The sequence below is a fragment of the Malurus melanocephalus genome, unplaced genomic scaffold (genome assembly GCF_030028575.1).
Source record: "Malurus melanocephalus ecotype Western Australia unplaced genomic scaffold, MMel_1.1 scaffold_117, whole genome shotgun sequence".
Classification (NCBI taxonomy): domain Eukaryota; kingdom Metazoa; phylum Chordata; class Aves; order Passeriformes; family Maluridae; genus Malurus; species Malurus melanocephalus.
Genome location: NW_026623349.1, coordinates 340,214 through 356,006, shown reverse-complemented (window position 1 = coordinate 356,006; position 15,793 = coordinate 340,214). Strand labels below are relative to the sequence as shown.

Here is a 15,793-nt window from a genome sequence, read left to right as displayed (position 1 = left end):
ACGCATACAAAAAGGAAGGCTTGTATGGCTGCTGTGCAGAATAAACTAAGAAAATGAAGCCATTACGTATTCTCCTATGTTTTTCTCTCTGTTTTTTTGCAAACAGCATGTATCTCCTTAATCAATGTAGCCAGAAGCAGTGGATACTCATTCAGTAAAATGAAAATATGTAATTTTTAAAGTTTATATACTCTTTATAGATGACAAAAATAAGACAGGTGGTGGATGCTAGTACAACTAGTTACATTTCTGCATTTCTAAGATGAGTGTGTACTTGTATAAAGAGAGGATAAAGGCATATTACAAATAATGCATTTTAGCAGGAATGTTGAAAATGAGAAGAGGGTTGATCGTGTTGGATTTGCAGCATTCTGCACCATTTTAATAGCTAAAATGAAAGACTTTAGAAAATGGATTAATAAGTAATTTTTAAAAGCAAGAACTGTGGGTGGTACTACATATGGGCAAAAAGTAGATTTCATGTTATTTAGATAACTTTTTGTTTGCTCCCACATTTAAAATTGGCATAGGGAGCTAGAATGTAATAGATACCAACTGAAAATTTACAATAATTGTATCTGTGCCTCTTTTATGATCTGAGAAGCTCTAATATTGAAAAAAAAATCTGAGCTTTACCTCATTGTTTATTTTTTCTTAGAAATATTAATGATTTATAGCTCTTTACCTTCCAGTAATATTTGGGATTTCCAGAATGATTTGGGTGTCTATCTGGAGTTTCGTTCTTCTGCAGATGAAGTATTTGTGGCAGGAATCCTTAAAAACAAGAGGTTTTCTTAGGTTGGGTTTTGTTTGTGTAGCTCATAGAGATTTAATAAGAACGACTTCTGCCTTCAAGCAGATTTCTTTTCCTTGTTAATTTTAGAACAGTGATACCACCATTGCATTGAGAAAAGAATCCTGGAAAACTTGAAGAACAAACAATCTGTTTTCCTTTTTTAATTGATGGCTGTTTTGTTGTGGATACAATTTTTCTTCTATAAAATTAAGTGAAGAAAAGAATTACCTTTTTTTCTTTTTTTTTTGGGTCTTGTCCCTGTCATTGTTTGAGAGTACTGATGTGTAGGCCCTTGAGTGTTTTTCACTGAATATGGTGAAGCATATATGTTGCTCTCTGTGTGACTGTTTATCACAGCTGGTTATTTGTACTTTGTCTCTTCCCTGTGTTCATATCTGCCAGAAACTTCATGGTTTAGTAAAAGGAAATTCAAATTTCCAGTAATAACAATGATGAACACTACAAATAATGAAATCAGGTAATATCATCCATCAGTGACAAAACGTCTTCACATAGACTGGAGCTGAAGAATGTTGTTAGTGACTGTTCATCATATTAATCATTTTTAGCAAGAATACAAAGGATAGTTTGAAAAATCAATGAAACAAATGCTATATTCATTTCTAATACAAGATAAGAGAATATTCTTTAAAGGTTCCCTTTGGCATATGAGAAGAAAACAAAAAAAAATATACTCACACAACTATTTTATATTTATAAAATGAGAGGTGTGAGTACATCTGTCTGTATCTCTTTCTATTACTCACTTAYTGGAAAAATAATATGATCAATGAAAATATTTAATTACAATGATCAACATCTTTCCATTGCTATTTTCTGTTCACCTTTTTATTTCAGCAAGTATGTAAAATTAATATAAATTATCTTAATATAAATCAGTGTTAAATGAGAAAAGATTAATATAAAATGCATGGTTCAAGTAAAGACTTTCCACACTATTATTTGTTCTTAAGCATTTTCACATGGTTAATAGWATAACTGTTGGGGTTTTTAAATATTTTGTTCATTTGACCAGTATTTGGAAGGACACTGAAATGTGGTAAAAGTTCCATATAAAATCTGGAACGTAGCAAATTTGGAATGTAAAACAAATGTTGCATTTATATCTGTATATAAAATTCTTACTGAAATTAGTGGAAATATTATATTTCCTCTGGTTCCTTAGACATGAGCAAAACTTTTTCTTTACTCTCTGAYCTTCTTTTGTGAAGCTGCCTATATCAGCCAGAGTAAAGATGTTTTATCATTGTTGTGATCTAACAGCTGTCTTACATCAAACAAATAAACAAAAAAATCCATATCCTAAGATACTTTGCAGAGCAATCTGAATTAAAATTTTTTCTTAAATTATTTTCTTCATCTTTATTTCCTGCTCTTTAATTGAAGTACTGTAGATTACTTCCAATCTATCTGGTTTTTAAGAAAAACAAAAATAATCAAAACCAGTTATGTAGCTTGTAAATCTTGTTTGGAAATGAGTACCATGAAAAAGTGCACTTTTATACTATGAATATGTAGTAAGGAATCTGGAAACTGTGTCACAAATTATTTTCAGTCTTCACAGTATTAGTGTTTTTTGAGAAGCAGTTGTAAGTGAAGTGTGAAAATTAAAAACTGGGCTCTATAAAATATAGACCTGGCTTTTCTGCTTATTTTTTAAATAGTGAAACAGGTGCTTATTAAAGTCACTTTATTTGCACTTAGCTATAAATCAGTGAACTACATCAATTAAATATAAAAAAGTCATTGTGTGATGTACAATATGAAAAGCTGTAGTCCCTCAAGGTGTTTCTCTTGGAAAGYTGGATGTAAGATTTTTGCCAGTATTGTAGCCATTTGTTACTAGGAGTATTGTTTAATTGATTTTTATAATAGAGTGCATTACTCTGTGGTTTTTTTGGGCAGGTGGTTTCAAACAAATCTGTATAAACAATCTTGATGGGAGCCTGTGGTTTTGAATCTGTAATTCATTCTCTCCCCCCACCCCATAATTGCCTATGTTTACTTCTATTTACAATAGCAGGCAATTTGCTGTCTGTCACAAATCTTGGGATTATGGAAGTTTCTAAATTAATAGATATTGTGGGGCTTAGATGTGACATTAGTAAAGAAAAYGTAGAGAGTTCCAAAATATGTTCGTACCCTGCGATTTCCTCAATATGATACAGAATGTGGAAGATGAATAGAAATGAGCTAAAAGCTTTTGTTAGGTATCTTGGGGGCATCAGAGGTCAATTTGTGAATAGCTCTTCAGCTCCACAGTTCTTACTTGACTTGACTCCTGGGCTTTTTTGTCACCTCTAGTTTCTAATGATCTTATTACAAAATTGGGTTAACTTCTTGGCAATAATTGAGTCTCAGACATTAGACTGAAATTTGCATGCAAAATACACCCTTCTTTGTTTCCTTCTTGATTTACTGCCCAAGTCACAATATTTTCAAGAGATAGGATGTATTGCCACATGTGTGCAGCAGGATATCAGCCACAAATAAACTGTTTTCTGAATTTTTGTAAAAACACAATTAAAAGTTTTTGTCCTAGCACTGTCGAAGTGTCTGTACTCTGTGTGTATTATAAAAAGGATGAGACGTAATTGCTTGAAAAAGTTCACTGTGTTATCACCAGATCATTCATTTGCAAGCAGCCAGTTGAGTGGRAGGGTTGATTTGCTGGAGGGCAGGGAAGGTTTTCAGAGGGATCTGGAGAGGCTGGATCAATGGCCTGAGCTCAGTGGTATGAGATTTAACAAGGCTGAGTGCTGGGTCCTGCACTTGGCTCACAACAACCACATCTGTCCCTACAGCCATGTGGCAGAGCGGCTGAGAAGTGCATGTTGGAAAAGGACCACCTGGGTGTGCTAGTGACAGTGGCTGAGCATGAGCCCAGGTGGCCAAGAAGGCCAATGGCATCCTGTCCTGTATCATCAATAGCATGGCCAGCAGGACCGGGCAAAGATTGTCCCCCTGTGCTCAGCACCGGTGAAGCCATACCCCAAACACTGCATTCAGTTCTGGGCCCCTCACTGCAGGAWGGACATTGAGGGGCTGGAGCAAGTCCAGAGAATGGCAATGGGGGACTCTGAAGGGTTTGGAGCACAGGTCCTGTGAGGAGCAGCTGAGGACCTGGGGGTGTTTAGCCTGAAGAAGAGAAAGTTCAGGGAAAACCTTTTTGGGCTCTACCTGCTTGAAAGGAGGGTGCAGCCAGGTGAAAGTCAGTCTCTTCTCCCAGGTGACAAATGACAAGACAAGAGCAAATGGCCTCAAGCTGCACCAGGGAGGTTTAGATTAGAACAAAAAGGATTGTCAAACACTGGAGCAGGCTACTCAGGGAAGTGGTGAAGTCACCATCTGAAGGTATTTAGCAGATGTGTAGATATGACACTTAAGGACATGCTTTAGTGGTGGACTTGACCATGCTGGGTTAGTAGCTTGATTTGATRATCTTAGAGGACATTCCCAAAATTCTATCTTATGGTTTGCTCATCTCCACAGTCAGGTGTAGGGAAATTTTTGTAACCCTGCTGTTGGAAGTGATTGTTTCAGTCCATGATTTTAACTTTGTATATTTGACTTGGATCATGGGCAGAGAAAATGACCCCTAGAAGAAAGCTAGAACTTGAAAACAGATCCTGTTCTAGAAAAGAAATTAAACATGATAAGGCACTTTTTTGACAAGCCTGSTGCAAAAACTGAAACTTTCAAAATRTTTCCTRYCTACTMRGTGTGTAYTTTTTTTGGCAAYTAAATCAATATCTTGTTTTGGGARATACARCTCTGCATTTTATATTTCATGTCCCCTGAKAATAAAGTTAAGTGAATTTAATTATGTGAAATGAGTTGACAGTCTTCCTTTAGGCTGATCCCATGTTATCTGGGAGTGCATCAAATTCTTGTTGAAGCACATCAAACCTGTATCCTTTAGTTTCAGGTCAGTATCATTAGTCCTTTTGTGGTAGCAAAGTAAGGTGTCCGGGCATATAAAAATTACATTTGTCAACTCTTGTCAGCATTTTCAATGTGGCTTAATTTATTTTTAATCTTCATAAAGTTCCAAAGCTATTTTGGTCTCTGAAGATACTTTATAAAATCTTCTTTCTGAGTAATGTGCAGACCAATCAAATAAATTTGTGATTTGTAAGTCCAAAGACATTGAAAGGTGTCACAATTGTATGTGATAAATACATACTCTCTTTTTATGCATGTTTTCTTCAAGGTGTTCATTTGGTGTTAATATGGGATTGAAGGTACTGAGAACTATCAATATTTGTTACAAACCCTGCTGGTTTTGTGATGACTTTGAGCTTAGGYTCATGTTTTCTTTTTCCTTTCACTGTATAAATTCTTCAGTTTTGTGCCAAATACTGTTTTTGCAGTTCAACAGCAGTAGAGTTTCTTCTGAAAGGGTTTCCTTGTTTATACTCATCCCCACTGGTCTGGTTTGGGGCTGTGAAATAAGCAAAAAACTGAAGAGGTTACCAGATCACAGGGCAGCTGCTGCTCAGGTTTTCAGATCATTATTTAGGAACTAGACTGAAATTTGAAGTTTGGATCTTGCATTGCAGTACTGAGTTGACTGTTACTATCCTCCTTCCAAAACACAGGGGTTAGTTTTCTTTCCATGTTGTTTATCCTACTGTGTTGCTGCATCACTTAGGGAGTAAAAAGTTAGTCATCTGCTCTAGAATGATTTTCAGCTKTAACTTCAATCACTTTTTGGTTTCTCACTGTGATGATAGGAGRGAAAAACTTTAAAAGCTTTCATTATTTCTGGAACAGTGCTCAAGAGTATTCTGTCTACCAGATCCTTGTCTCTACAACTGTGTCTGAATTTATTCTTGAGTTTCTGGTATACTGTTAACCTAGGAGATGAAAAAGGTTGTAGTTCTCTCAGTGCTGGACTGTAACCTACRCTAGACCATGGAGAATATGGAGGTAAGAAAGTGGATGTTGTATGTTCCTGTGTGTGTATTCCAATGCCACAATACCCCTCAAAGGTAAATTAAGCTAGCAGTCAAAGTCTGATGAAGATACTGCAGACATCGTGCTAATACTGTTCTTTGTATCACTGGAAGAATGTGGGTTGAAGGAACTGATGAGAATTTACACTTGGTTGCACTTGCACAAACTCTTTGTAAAGAACTGTCATTTAATTTTTTAACTTCTTCAAATTTTGCAGTCTTGAAATGTATACCTTAATTTTAATATTTTCCTATGAAAATATTTAAGAGAGATTTCCCCTGCTTACTTTTATATAATTAAGAAGGGACTTTTTACAAGTACAATAACTATCTCACCCATTATTATCTGATTACTTTTTTTTCTAAACAGAAAAATCAAAATATTATATAAATTATATATGTATAACTGCTATCCATAATGGTGATTTTTGGTGTTACTTTTAACTTAAGAAGCATGATTTCCCAGGTGGCAATGGTCTTGGCTCTGTTATTTCAACAAGTATTTTAGAAAATGTGTGTGCAAATCTCTGTGTGTTGAGGGAAAGATTTTTACTTCAAAAGGAATGGAACAAGATTGTTAGAAATTAGCTTCATATTCCCATCTTAAATGCATATTTAAGTTCTGGCACATACATTTGGCTAGGGTTTGTGCTGTGTGTCTCATCTGATTATGTGTGAGCAGCCAAARATAGCACACTTGCAGACTGTGTGTAAAGCAGCACTTGCATCTAAATAATAAGTCTAGAGAAAGTTTTGAAAAATTGTTSTTAGAGATTTGGCTTCTCAAATGGTTTGATTACTGTTTAGAGCATTAGAGTTAATTGGAAACATTTTATTTGTTGAAGAGACTATTCAGTTAAGGACATCTGCAGGGGTGGATTTGAATGGCTGAAACATCAGGATTCTTTGGCCTTTCACACCAACAATTTCATTCCCTTTGAGGTTTAGTTTTTCCTTTGTATGCATTCATGCCATAKTTAGAGTGTTGAGATTTCCCTTAACTGCAATTTAACTGGGAGAAGCAACTTGTTCCTTCTTCCAGTTGAGTGATGTGAATATCTGAGTTATGAGCGTGGGATTCTGGTCAGAATAATGCTCTTTTGCTTCAGAAGTGTAACCAAGTGTATATTGTCAAAAACAAGTCATTAACTTATTTTTCTCTTAGAGTCATTGGGAACTTGTCCAGCTTCCTGGGAAGGACTGGTGGGGTTGTTATTTTTTTTGTCAACTGGGAGAGGTTTCCCATCTTTCTAACCACATCCAGCTTGCCTGTTCTGGCCTGCTGTAGAAGCCCTTGGACCCTGTTTGCTAGAGGCATTTATAAGCTGCACAGGCCTTGTCAGGTCTGGATGTACTTTCTGAGGTGAATCATCTTTGTYCATTTCTAGTGTATGAATGGATTTCTTTTCAAGTAGAACCAAAGAAATGGATATCAAACCTTTGTTCCTAGTAAATCAGAAAGATGGTAGGAGGGCCAAATATCTCTTCTTGTTAACATAAAAAAAAGTTTTGGGACTTGCAATTTAATTTAATTTTCAGTCCAATTATCTTATTTTTCACTTAGACACTTTGGATTATTGAGTGTTTTAGGAACAATGCTGCTAAGTAACAATGTGCAATTAATGACCTTCATAACATTTTCCCAACACAGAGAGTACATGAACCTGATCAAGTGAGTCCAGAGGAGGGTCACCAAGGTTATTAGTGAGATAAAGCACCTCCTTTATGAGTACAGGCTGAGGGAAGTGGGATTGTTCAACCTGAAAAAGAGAAGGTTTTGAAGTGACTTGATTTCAACCTTCCAATACCTGAAGCAAGCCTACAAGGAAAATGAAGAGTGACTTTTTGCAAGAGCAGATAGAAACAGGACAATGGGGATGGCTTCTAGCTCAAAGATAGAAGAAGGTTTAGATTAGAAAAAATTCTAGGAAAAAATTCTTTACAGTGGGGGTGGTGAGGCTCTGGACCAGGTTTCCCAGAGGAGCTGTGGACTGCCCCATCCTTGGAGATGTTCAGGACCAGTCTGGCTGTGGCTCTGAGCAACCAGTTCTGGTGGAAAGTGTTCCTGCCCACAGCAGCAGGGCTGGAACTACATGRTCCTTTCTKACACAAACCATTCTATGATTCTAAGAAYATTKCACATCCTAGATGATGTTAAAAAGGTAGATTTGGCTGGTATCAATATAGGTGGAGCAGAGTTTCTGRAATTCAAACATGTATTGAAAATAGAGAATCTATGTTTTAAACATATACATAGACTCAAACTTCTTCCCAAACTAATAGGTGCTGGACATATTCCAGAGGCATGTTCAGTCCTTGATAAAATTACTCTTAAGAATAATGAGAACTTTTCAGTGGTCTGAATTGGAGATAGAACTGTTTATTAAAGGAAAACAAATAAAAGGAATAATTTAAGGTGTTCTCAGGAAAGGAAGTTGCTGGCTGTACTCAGACTCTAAAATTAAATTCTGCTGCAGCACATAATCTTATTTTTAACCTTGTAAGAAGTTGTACTCATATTCTTTGCCAAAAKTTAACTCGTATACATTTTTCTCACTGGAGTGATTTTTAATCCATCTGTAAAAGAGAATATTGCCCAAATGTGGCATTTCTGGTTTTTAAGTGATTGGAGAAAGCAACAAATACAATCTTTATAACRTATTTACCTACAGTGGACTTAAAATGCAAACTGTTCTGTGAGCCTGTTTATGAGGCATGAAGTTACTTTTGTTTTGCTTAACCAAGTGGYCAAAATGTTGCCACCAGTATGTCTGGAATGTTATTTACTTGGTCTATTTCTTCAAATTTTCGTTGTAACACTGTGCACGTGCCACAGTTGGTGGGATTACTTACTTACAGCTGACCAAAGAACTACCCTCAAAGTTRTGGTTATTTTTCTTATCAGGGACTTTATAATAAAAGATTTGTCATGTTCTGCAGCTTCTGTGCTCACACTTTCCCCTATCACTCTGTCCCTTCATTCTCTCAATCAAAATTGCTTTTGGCAAAGAATTGGAGAGCTGCTGTTTTTACTTCCTTTTTTTGTGTTACTTGATTCCTCARTTTAGTACTTTAATTTCTTACATTGTTTCCTACAATGCCATCTGATTGAAATGTATTAACTTTCTTGGCTGGGTAACTACTATTTTTTTTGTAAGGACATGGTTATTGAGTACTTTTTTTCTGTCTAAGTGTGTATCATATTTTATGATCTCAGTTCCAGACATTCAACTGGTTGCACGAAAACTATGGGTGTTTTAACATTTCCAGCGGAAGGATAGGATGGGTGGGGAAGCTCTTTGGAATGCTGACGAATAATATTTGACTTTTGGAAATGTCTTAAGGCCATACACTCCCCTCCCATGYTTGGAAGGCTAGACTTAAAGACCTCTGGTCTTGAAGGTATTACCCTTGTGCTTTATGTCCTTTCCAACTGACTGGRATGAGAAGAGTTGAAATACAGATTATGGGTACCATGGGTACAGGAGCACTCTGTGGATGGTGGTCTTCGTTTGTGTACTTGCTGCTCCCATCTGTGACATGGAGCCCCACTGCATATTATAGAGGGCTTAATTCTGCTACTTTTATGTCCTAGATCTATTTGGTTTCAAAATTGTACAAGTTTTGAGATATTAATGTCTGCAATGTTATAAGCATAGCAGAAATTGCCTTACAGTAGCACATGAGTTGGGAAGTGCAGTAACTTGCAGTTCAGAGTATTTTCAATAGCAGAGTGACAATTCGTAACAGTTTTCCCCCCTGAAATTTCTTCTTATAATGCTGGAGTACAAAGCAGAGTAGATACAGACTGGGTTGTTCCCCTGCTGTTGTGAAATGCAAGTATTTACTGCCTCTCACTCCCATGGTTATAGTAAAATATGTTCTYCTTCCTCTGCATTTGCAGAAGTGATCAGCTCTTATCATGAGATGATGTCTTCTTAGCTTGTTTTAAGTTTTGACAAGCACATACTCTACTATACGTGACTCTTTTTATTTTTGGACAGTGATTTGTTTTCTTTATTAAGTGTTTCTGCTTTATTTATCTCCCTATTAGATCATTTAACTGATAAATACCTTTTTTGCCAATATTAACACCTGCTTATCCTGGCTGATATGTAAATGCTTCTATTGAAATAGATCAGTATTGTAATGTGAAAAAAATGAAACTTTGGTTTAAGTTCCTTCTTACAGTTAAGAGCTATTTGATGGTTGAGCACRATACAACTGCTGGGTGGAATTTTTGTTTCATTCTCTGCCAACTAACAGTCAAATACAAYTTAATTCCTGCAAATGCCTGAGCTTTAAACTACTAGTCGTGACCTAGCATGCACGCACTAATAAGAAACTAACAGGCTTTTTTAGTAACTTTAAACTTAGATGTTTAGTAACTAAAGTTGCTATTTTCTTTATTAGCCTTCCTGAAGGGAGCCTAGAAGAAAGAAAGACCATTTACAGAACATGTAGGGACAAGACAAGGCAGTATGGTTTCAAACTAAAATAGAACAGGTTTAGATAAAATATTGGGATAAAGTTCTTGCCTGTGAAGATGGTGGAGGCACTGGAAMAGGCTTCCCAGAGAACCTGTGGATACCCCATCCCTGGAAATGTTCAAGGCTAGTTTGGACAGGTCTCTGAGCAGCCAGGACTAAGGARAGGTGTCTCTGTCCATGGCAGGAAAGTTAAAACTAGAGTGTATTTAAAGTATCTTCCAATCCAGGCCATTCTTTGGTTCTGTAATTATTATGGCCATGCAATACACATTCTAACAGGTCACTAATGGATTCTGTCACTCATTTCTCTTGTGCAGCCCGCACATCATCTTTCTATCACAGAGTGTACTACCAGGAGGAAGCCATCTCTGTGGAACACGTCTGTGCCATGAAATTGCTCATGCTTGGTTTGGACTGGCCATTGGTGCTCGTGACTGGACTGAAGAGTGGATAAGTGAAGGTTTTGCCACTTTTTTAGAAGATGTATTCTGGGCTAGGGCACAACAGGTAACGTATTGCTTCAAAATTAAATTAATGTGAAAATYAAAATTATATACCAGATGTGAATTAGATATAAAATTAGCATTCTGTGCTATGAAGTAAAGATTTTTTAAATGGTATTGGAATTTGCATGCTAATTTGATCTAAAAAAAAAGAAGTGATCCACAATGAATACAAATTATACCAAGGTACAGGTCAGTGCAAATGAGAATGGAAATAACTGTTTTTCTGTGATTACCTTCCYACAAATTTATTACTCAGTTATTAAAATTTAACTATCAAACAATTCTCTGCATTCTTTCCATTTCTGTTGTGTACCAAAAACTGCAAAAATGAAAATCTTACTGCATATTGTAATATTCGAGGTTCCTAATTAAAATTGTTTGGTTTTGTCCAATGGATGGCCAAGAAGTGTACCTCAAAGCAGAATGATTTCAAATAGGTCACACTGGCATTTACACTTTTTTCCCTCTTCTACTGCCCAGCAAGTTACTCGTTTGTCAGAGGCTTAGAAATCAATGCCTGCCTTAAGGTGAAAAGTTCATAAGTTGCATGTCAGCTAGTGAAGGGTTTTTCTGATACAATTCTTACTTTTGTAGTATCTCTGCTACTTCAATCATTTCATGTGTCAGTCATTTCTTCCTGTGTCTCTGTCAGGTTTTGCCCCTTTAATCTGCAGATCTCCACCTGACGAGAGTCRTGGTAGAACTGGGAACTGACATAATACACTCTCCTGAACCTCCATTTTATTAGGTATCTGGCATATTTATGGCACCAAACAAAACAGAACACCTTATCATGTACAGTATTTCTGGAAAACATAAGAGAGAAAGGCTGTCCAACCATTTGACTTTTCTCTTTTGGTTTTGAAACTCATCTGTGCCCTCACACTGAGCATCACTATGCTGCTGTGAGCTGTTCACATTAATTCCTTGCTCTTGTGAGTCAGTTGAAAGCATTTTGATCATAGTAGACATCTTCATTGGAGCKGGATGTAAAGGAGTAAGCAAAAAAACAGTGTGATGAGTTCCTTGTTAATGTGTAAAGCATACCTTTTAAAGATTATTGGGTAATTTTGATGTTATACAATCAACACATTTAAGAATTATGTGTGTATTCCATAGTGTCTGAGAATAATTTCCGTTGTGACTGAATGTAATGCAGATTAATATTAGTTGCTTTTGCTTTTCCCAATCTCCCATCTATTCTTATAATAGAGAAACATAAATTATTAATTATTAGTCAGCTGAGAACCTGGCATTTATTTCATAAGTAGGAATCTCTGTTAATATTATATAAATGGGGTAAAATGCAGCAGGRAGCTTTCATGAGTATGGCAGAAGTAGTAAGAAGGAGGAATGGAGTCAGTAAATAATGTAGTTCTTTACTCTCAAGTTAGGAAGAGTAAAGATGCAGCCAAAACCACTATGCCAGGTATCTGTACTGTATATTCAGTTCATTTCTTGCCATTCACTAAAGATAAAACAACATGCCCRTCTCTCTCCTCAGTTAGAACCCTTTAACTCACTATTGATTTAGTGAGTTAAATTTACTTTATTGCACAGTGAGACTTTTGTTTTCCTTAGTGCTGCTCTTAACTCTCATAGCAGCAACTGTTATTTCTTTGTTGTGGATATTGGTACTGTTTTCTGCCTTTTCTGCACACTAAAGAGAAACAAACCAAATTCTGAAAATTTTTATTTTCTGTTGGGGAACAGCAGTCATTCATCTGTGTTTTTGTATACTAAGCAGCTGTCACATGGTGAAATAAAAGGGCAACAGGAATTGAAAGCTTTACTTCGCTGGCGCAGACTCAGAGATGAGGTGCAAAACTCTGAAGAAGAGCTGCAAGTTTTAAGGTAASAACATGACAGCATCATCTGTGCTTTTGCATGTTTAGTCTTTCCTGTTTTCCACATTTTCTCCCTTCAAAAGATATACATCCAAATMATCTGATTAAATCCACTGCATTTCCTTATTTCCTTCTAATGAAAAAAGGAAAATGGAAATTAAACTGACTAGGTTATACATCTTGACTATAATACAATTGCTTCTCCCTTTGTTATAGAAAGCTTTCAGAAAGATGGGATTTAGTTTGATATGAAATGTCTCCAAAGAGTTTGCAAGAGCCTCTATTTAGGGAAAAAAGAAAAGGCTATTTCCTGAACAAAGTTCATTGTTAGAAGCCATAACAGATTCATTTTCTGTGGRTGAAGACAAACAAGTACAGTAGTATGGTACCTAACTCTCAAGCTGAATGCAGCTTCAAAAAATGAATTAAAATGAACTATATAAATCTACTTTCTCATTAGAAAGTACAAATATTTGTATTTACTATAGATTTTTGGTCTTTGGATATCAGATGCTAAACTCAGGACTCTTTTGTAGATAGCAAAAGACAGTCTTTCTTTGCTAATGATTAATAATCTGGGCTGTGCTGATTGGTATGTTATGAATTTTGCATAGTCTTTGATCCTGAATGTCCATCTAACCCAAAATCCACTGAGCCTGTACGGCTCGTCTCCTCATAGCCTTTGACCAAATTAATGAGTTTACTAAACTGTTTCAAATCAGCCATGATTTCTGACCAAATCATGGAAGTATAGGGACAGATTTCAAACAATTATATAGTCCATTCTCCTGCTCTGAAATACAGGCAGTACCCACCGACTATACTAAGTGGTTCTTGCTAACATATTCTTGGAAGACTCCAATAAAAAAGTTTTCATAAGAGAGACAAGCTGTATTAGTATCTCAATAAGTGAGTTAGTGTTAACAGTTAAAAATTGCTTCCTATTGCGCAATGGAAATATTGTTTATTTCAAACAATGTAGATTTCTTTCACCAAGTAGAAGTGAAGAGTAAATTGATACCCATCTTCTAGATAATGACTATGGTTTTATTCTATCTGACAGGAAATGTGCTTTCAGATGGTCTCTTATAGTCTCTATGTAAATTTTCATGACCATGTGCACATCACAGCATTTAATTACCAAAGACATCCCAGTGAACTGTACTTTTACAAGTACAGCATACTCATCTTCCCAGCAAAGAGAAGGCAGCATCTTCYACTTCCTTCAAAAATTTGCCAGTATCTAAAATGTGCCAGATAGCATCTTGAATATCAGTGTCACAAGCTTTCTGCCTCTCCAGTTTCAATGTCTTGTAAATACAGTAAGCGTTGCTTTAATATAGTGTGTTGGAATACTGGCAGCAGAGAACAGGATTACATTCTAAATAGTAACATTATTTTACAGACATATTCAAGGATATACATGTACAGCCTTTGCAGAAGAATGTATATGTTTTCTGTATGGAATTCTTTAGTGCCCTCATCCAGATGCAATACTCCTTTCTCGTCAGTCTTAGGGTCTACACAGGCATAAAGTCAGAGGAGGAAGTATGGTTGCCTAATTTAGAATAATTGTGGGACAGATTTCAATTTAGTGTGGATTCTGTAGCTTGTGCTCAAACTCCGTTTTTCAAAGTCAATAGACTGGTCTATTTATTTAGAGGGAAATGAAGCAGTTTTTGCTTTTTATGTATTCAGAGAACARTGAAAAGTCATGTATGGAATGTCAGCAAGCCTTCCTGCCAGGAGAATGATCCAGAAGGGAAATAGCTGGATCTCTGCTCTCCTACAGTGGGTCTSCAAAGTCTACATAGTCTGAGAGAACTTGAGTTGCCACAGAATAAGAAAAAAGTTGTTGATAGGTTTCTTTCAGTGTTGAGGGAATATCTTACTGGAAAGATATTTAAGAACTTTGGCATGGAGGAGGACTGTGTTAGAAACACAGTGTAAAATTTAATCTGTTTTTTTTTCTTTTATTTCAAACAGTTACATTTTATCAAAATTTTATTGTGTGTAGTGGATTTCATGTGCTAAAATTGCACAGGCCCTAATTATAATCTCTAAAAAAACCCCAGTTTAGCACTCTGGAGAAAACTGTGATAAGAAATTGTTACACAGATACAAAAAAAGGAAGAATGTTTTCCTCAAGGGRGACATAGATATTGAAAAAAAATTGATTACAAGGGTGAGCTTCTGAAATCACTCCTGCATGAGTGATTTATAGAATCCTGCATTGGTGTGGTCCRTATTTCCCCTGTTCTGTGGTAATGAAGGCAAAGATGTTTAGTTTCCAAGACCAGCCATTTCAAAATCCACATTTAGAATTGGAGAGATTGTTTCAGTCACAGGGTTRCAGGCATCTATTAGACTGCTGTTAGCTGGGATGTTTTCTGAATGGAAGAAAAAAAATCAAGAGGCCCTTCAGTACTATGCCTGTGAAGGCACTTCTTACAAACGAAGAAAAAATGTTTTCACTGCTTCCCTTTAGTTTCAATCTGTGCTCTTATGAGCCTCAAAGTCCTGCACACTTTACTATTGCCAGTTTGTGGCACACCAGATGCTGTATTACATTTTAAAATCAGGCAGTAAAGAGTAGATTTTTTTCTAGACATTGTTGTCTGTAAACCTCAAACCTGTTGGTGAAATACTTCCTCTTTTAAAATTTGAACAATTTTTCTTCCAACTCAAATGGAAAAATGAAAATTTGAACACTTTCTTCAGCAGTGTATTACGTGTAGATGAAAGAGGTTATTCTTGCAAGGATAGTCATGTAAGCTGTTAAGCCAAARTTCAGGTAAAAAAAAGAGAAAACTAGTCAAATGTATTAACTTCACTATCTTCCCCTATACTTCCCCTTCCCCTTAAAATGTTATTTTTGTTTCTTTGTTTCACTTTGTTTGTGACGTGTCTGCACTGGAGAATGACATCCAACATGATATCATGTGACATGATATCTGTGAAAAGATTACACCAACTACTGATGAATTTTAGTAGAATTCATTTCAGTAGAAAATTCACTAGTTTGACTGTTTAAGTGAAGTTRTATGGTTAAGGTAAAGCAAAAGACTGAACTAGTCACAGGTGTTTAAAGATACTATGCCATTCACAATACTTCCAACATCAGAACCTGTAATGTATCACTTATTTCTATACTTTTCCAAAACTTAATTAGTGT

The 15,793-nt window shown here is 36.0% G+C and overlaps 1 protein-coding gene across 5 annotated transcripts in view; it reads left to right on the top strand.

The window, feature by feature from the left end:
* Window positions 1–15,793, top strand: part of AOPEP (aminopeptidase O (putative)) — a 185,965-nt gene that overhangs the window by 62,797 nt on the left and 107,375 nt on the right. For 3 of the 5 annotated variants that reach the window (XM_057369987.1, XM_057369984.1, XM_057369983.1), the window contains exons 6-7: window positions 10,583–10,772; window positions 12,516–12,625. In XM_057369987.1, the coding sequence (XP_057225970.1) occupies window positions 10,583–10,772; window positions 12,516–12,625 (300 nt within the window). The remainder of the gene's footprint in view (window positions 1–10,582; window positions 10,773–12,515; window positions 12,626–15,793) is intronic. The other 2 variants (XM_057369988.1, XM_057369986.1) reach the window with 1 other exon arrangement.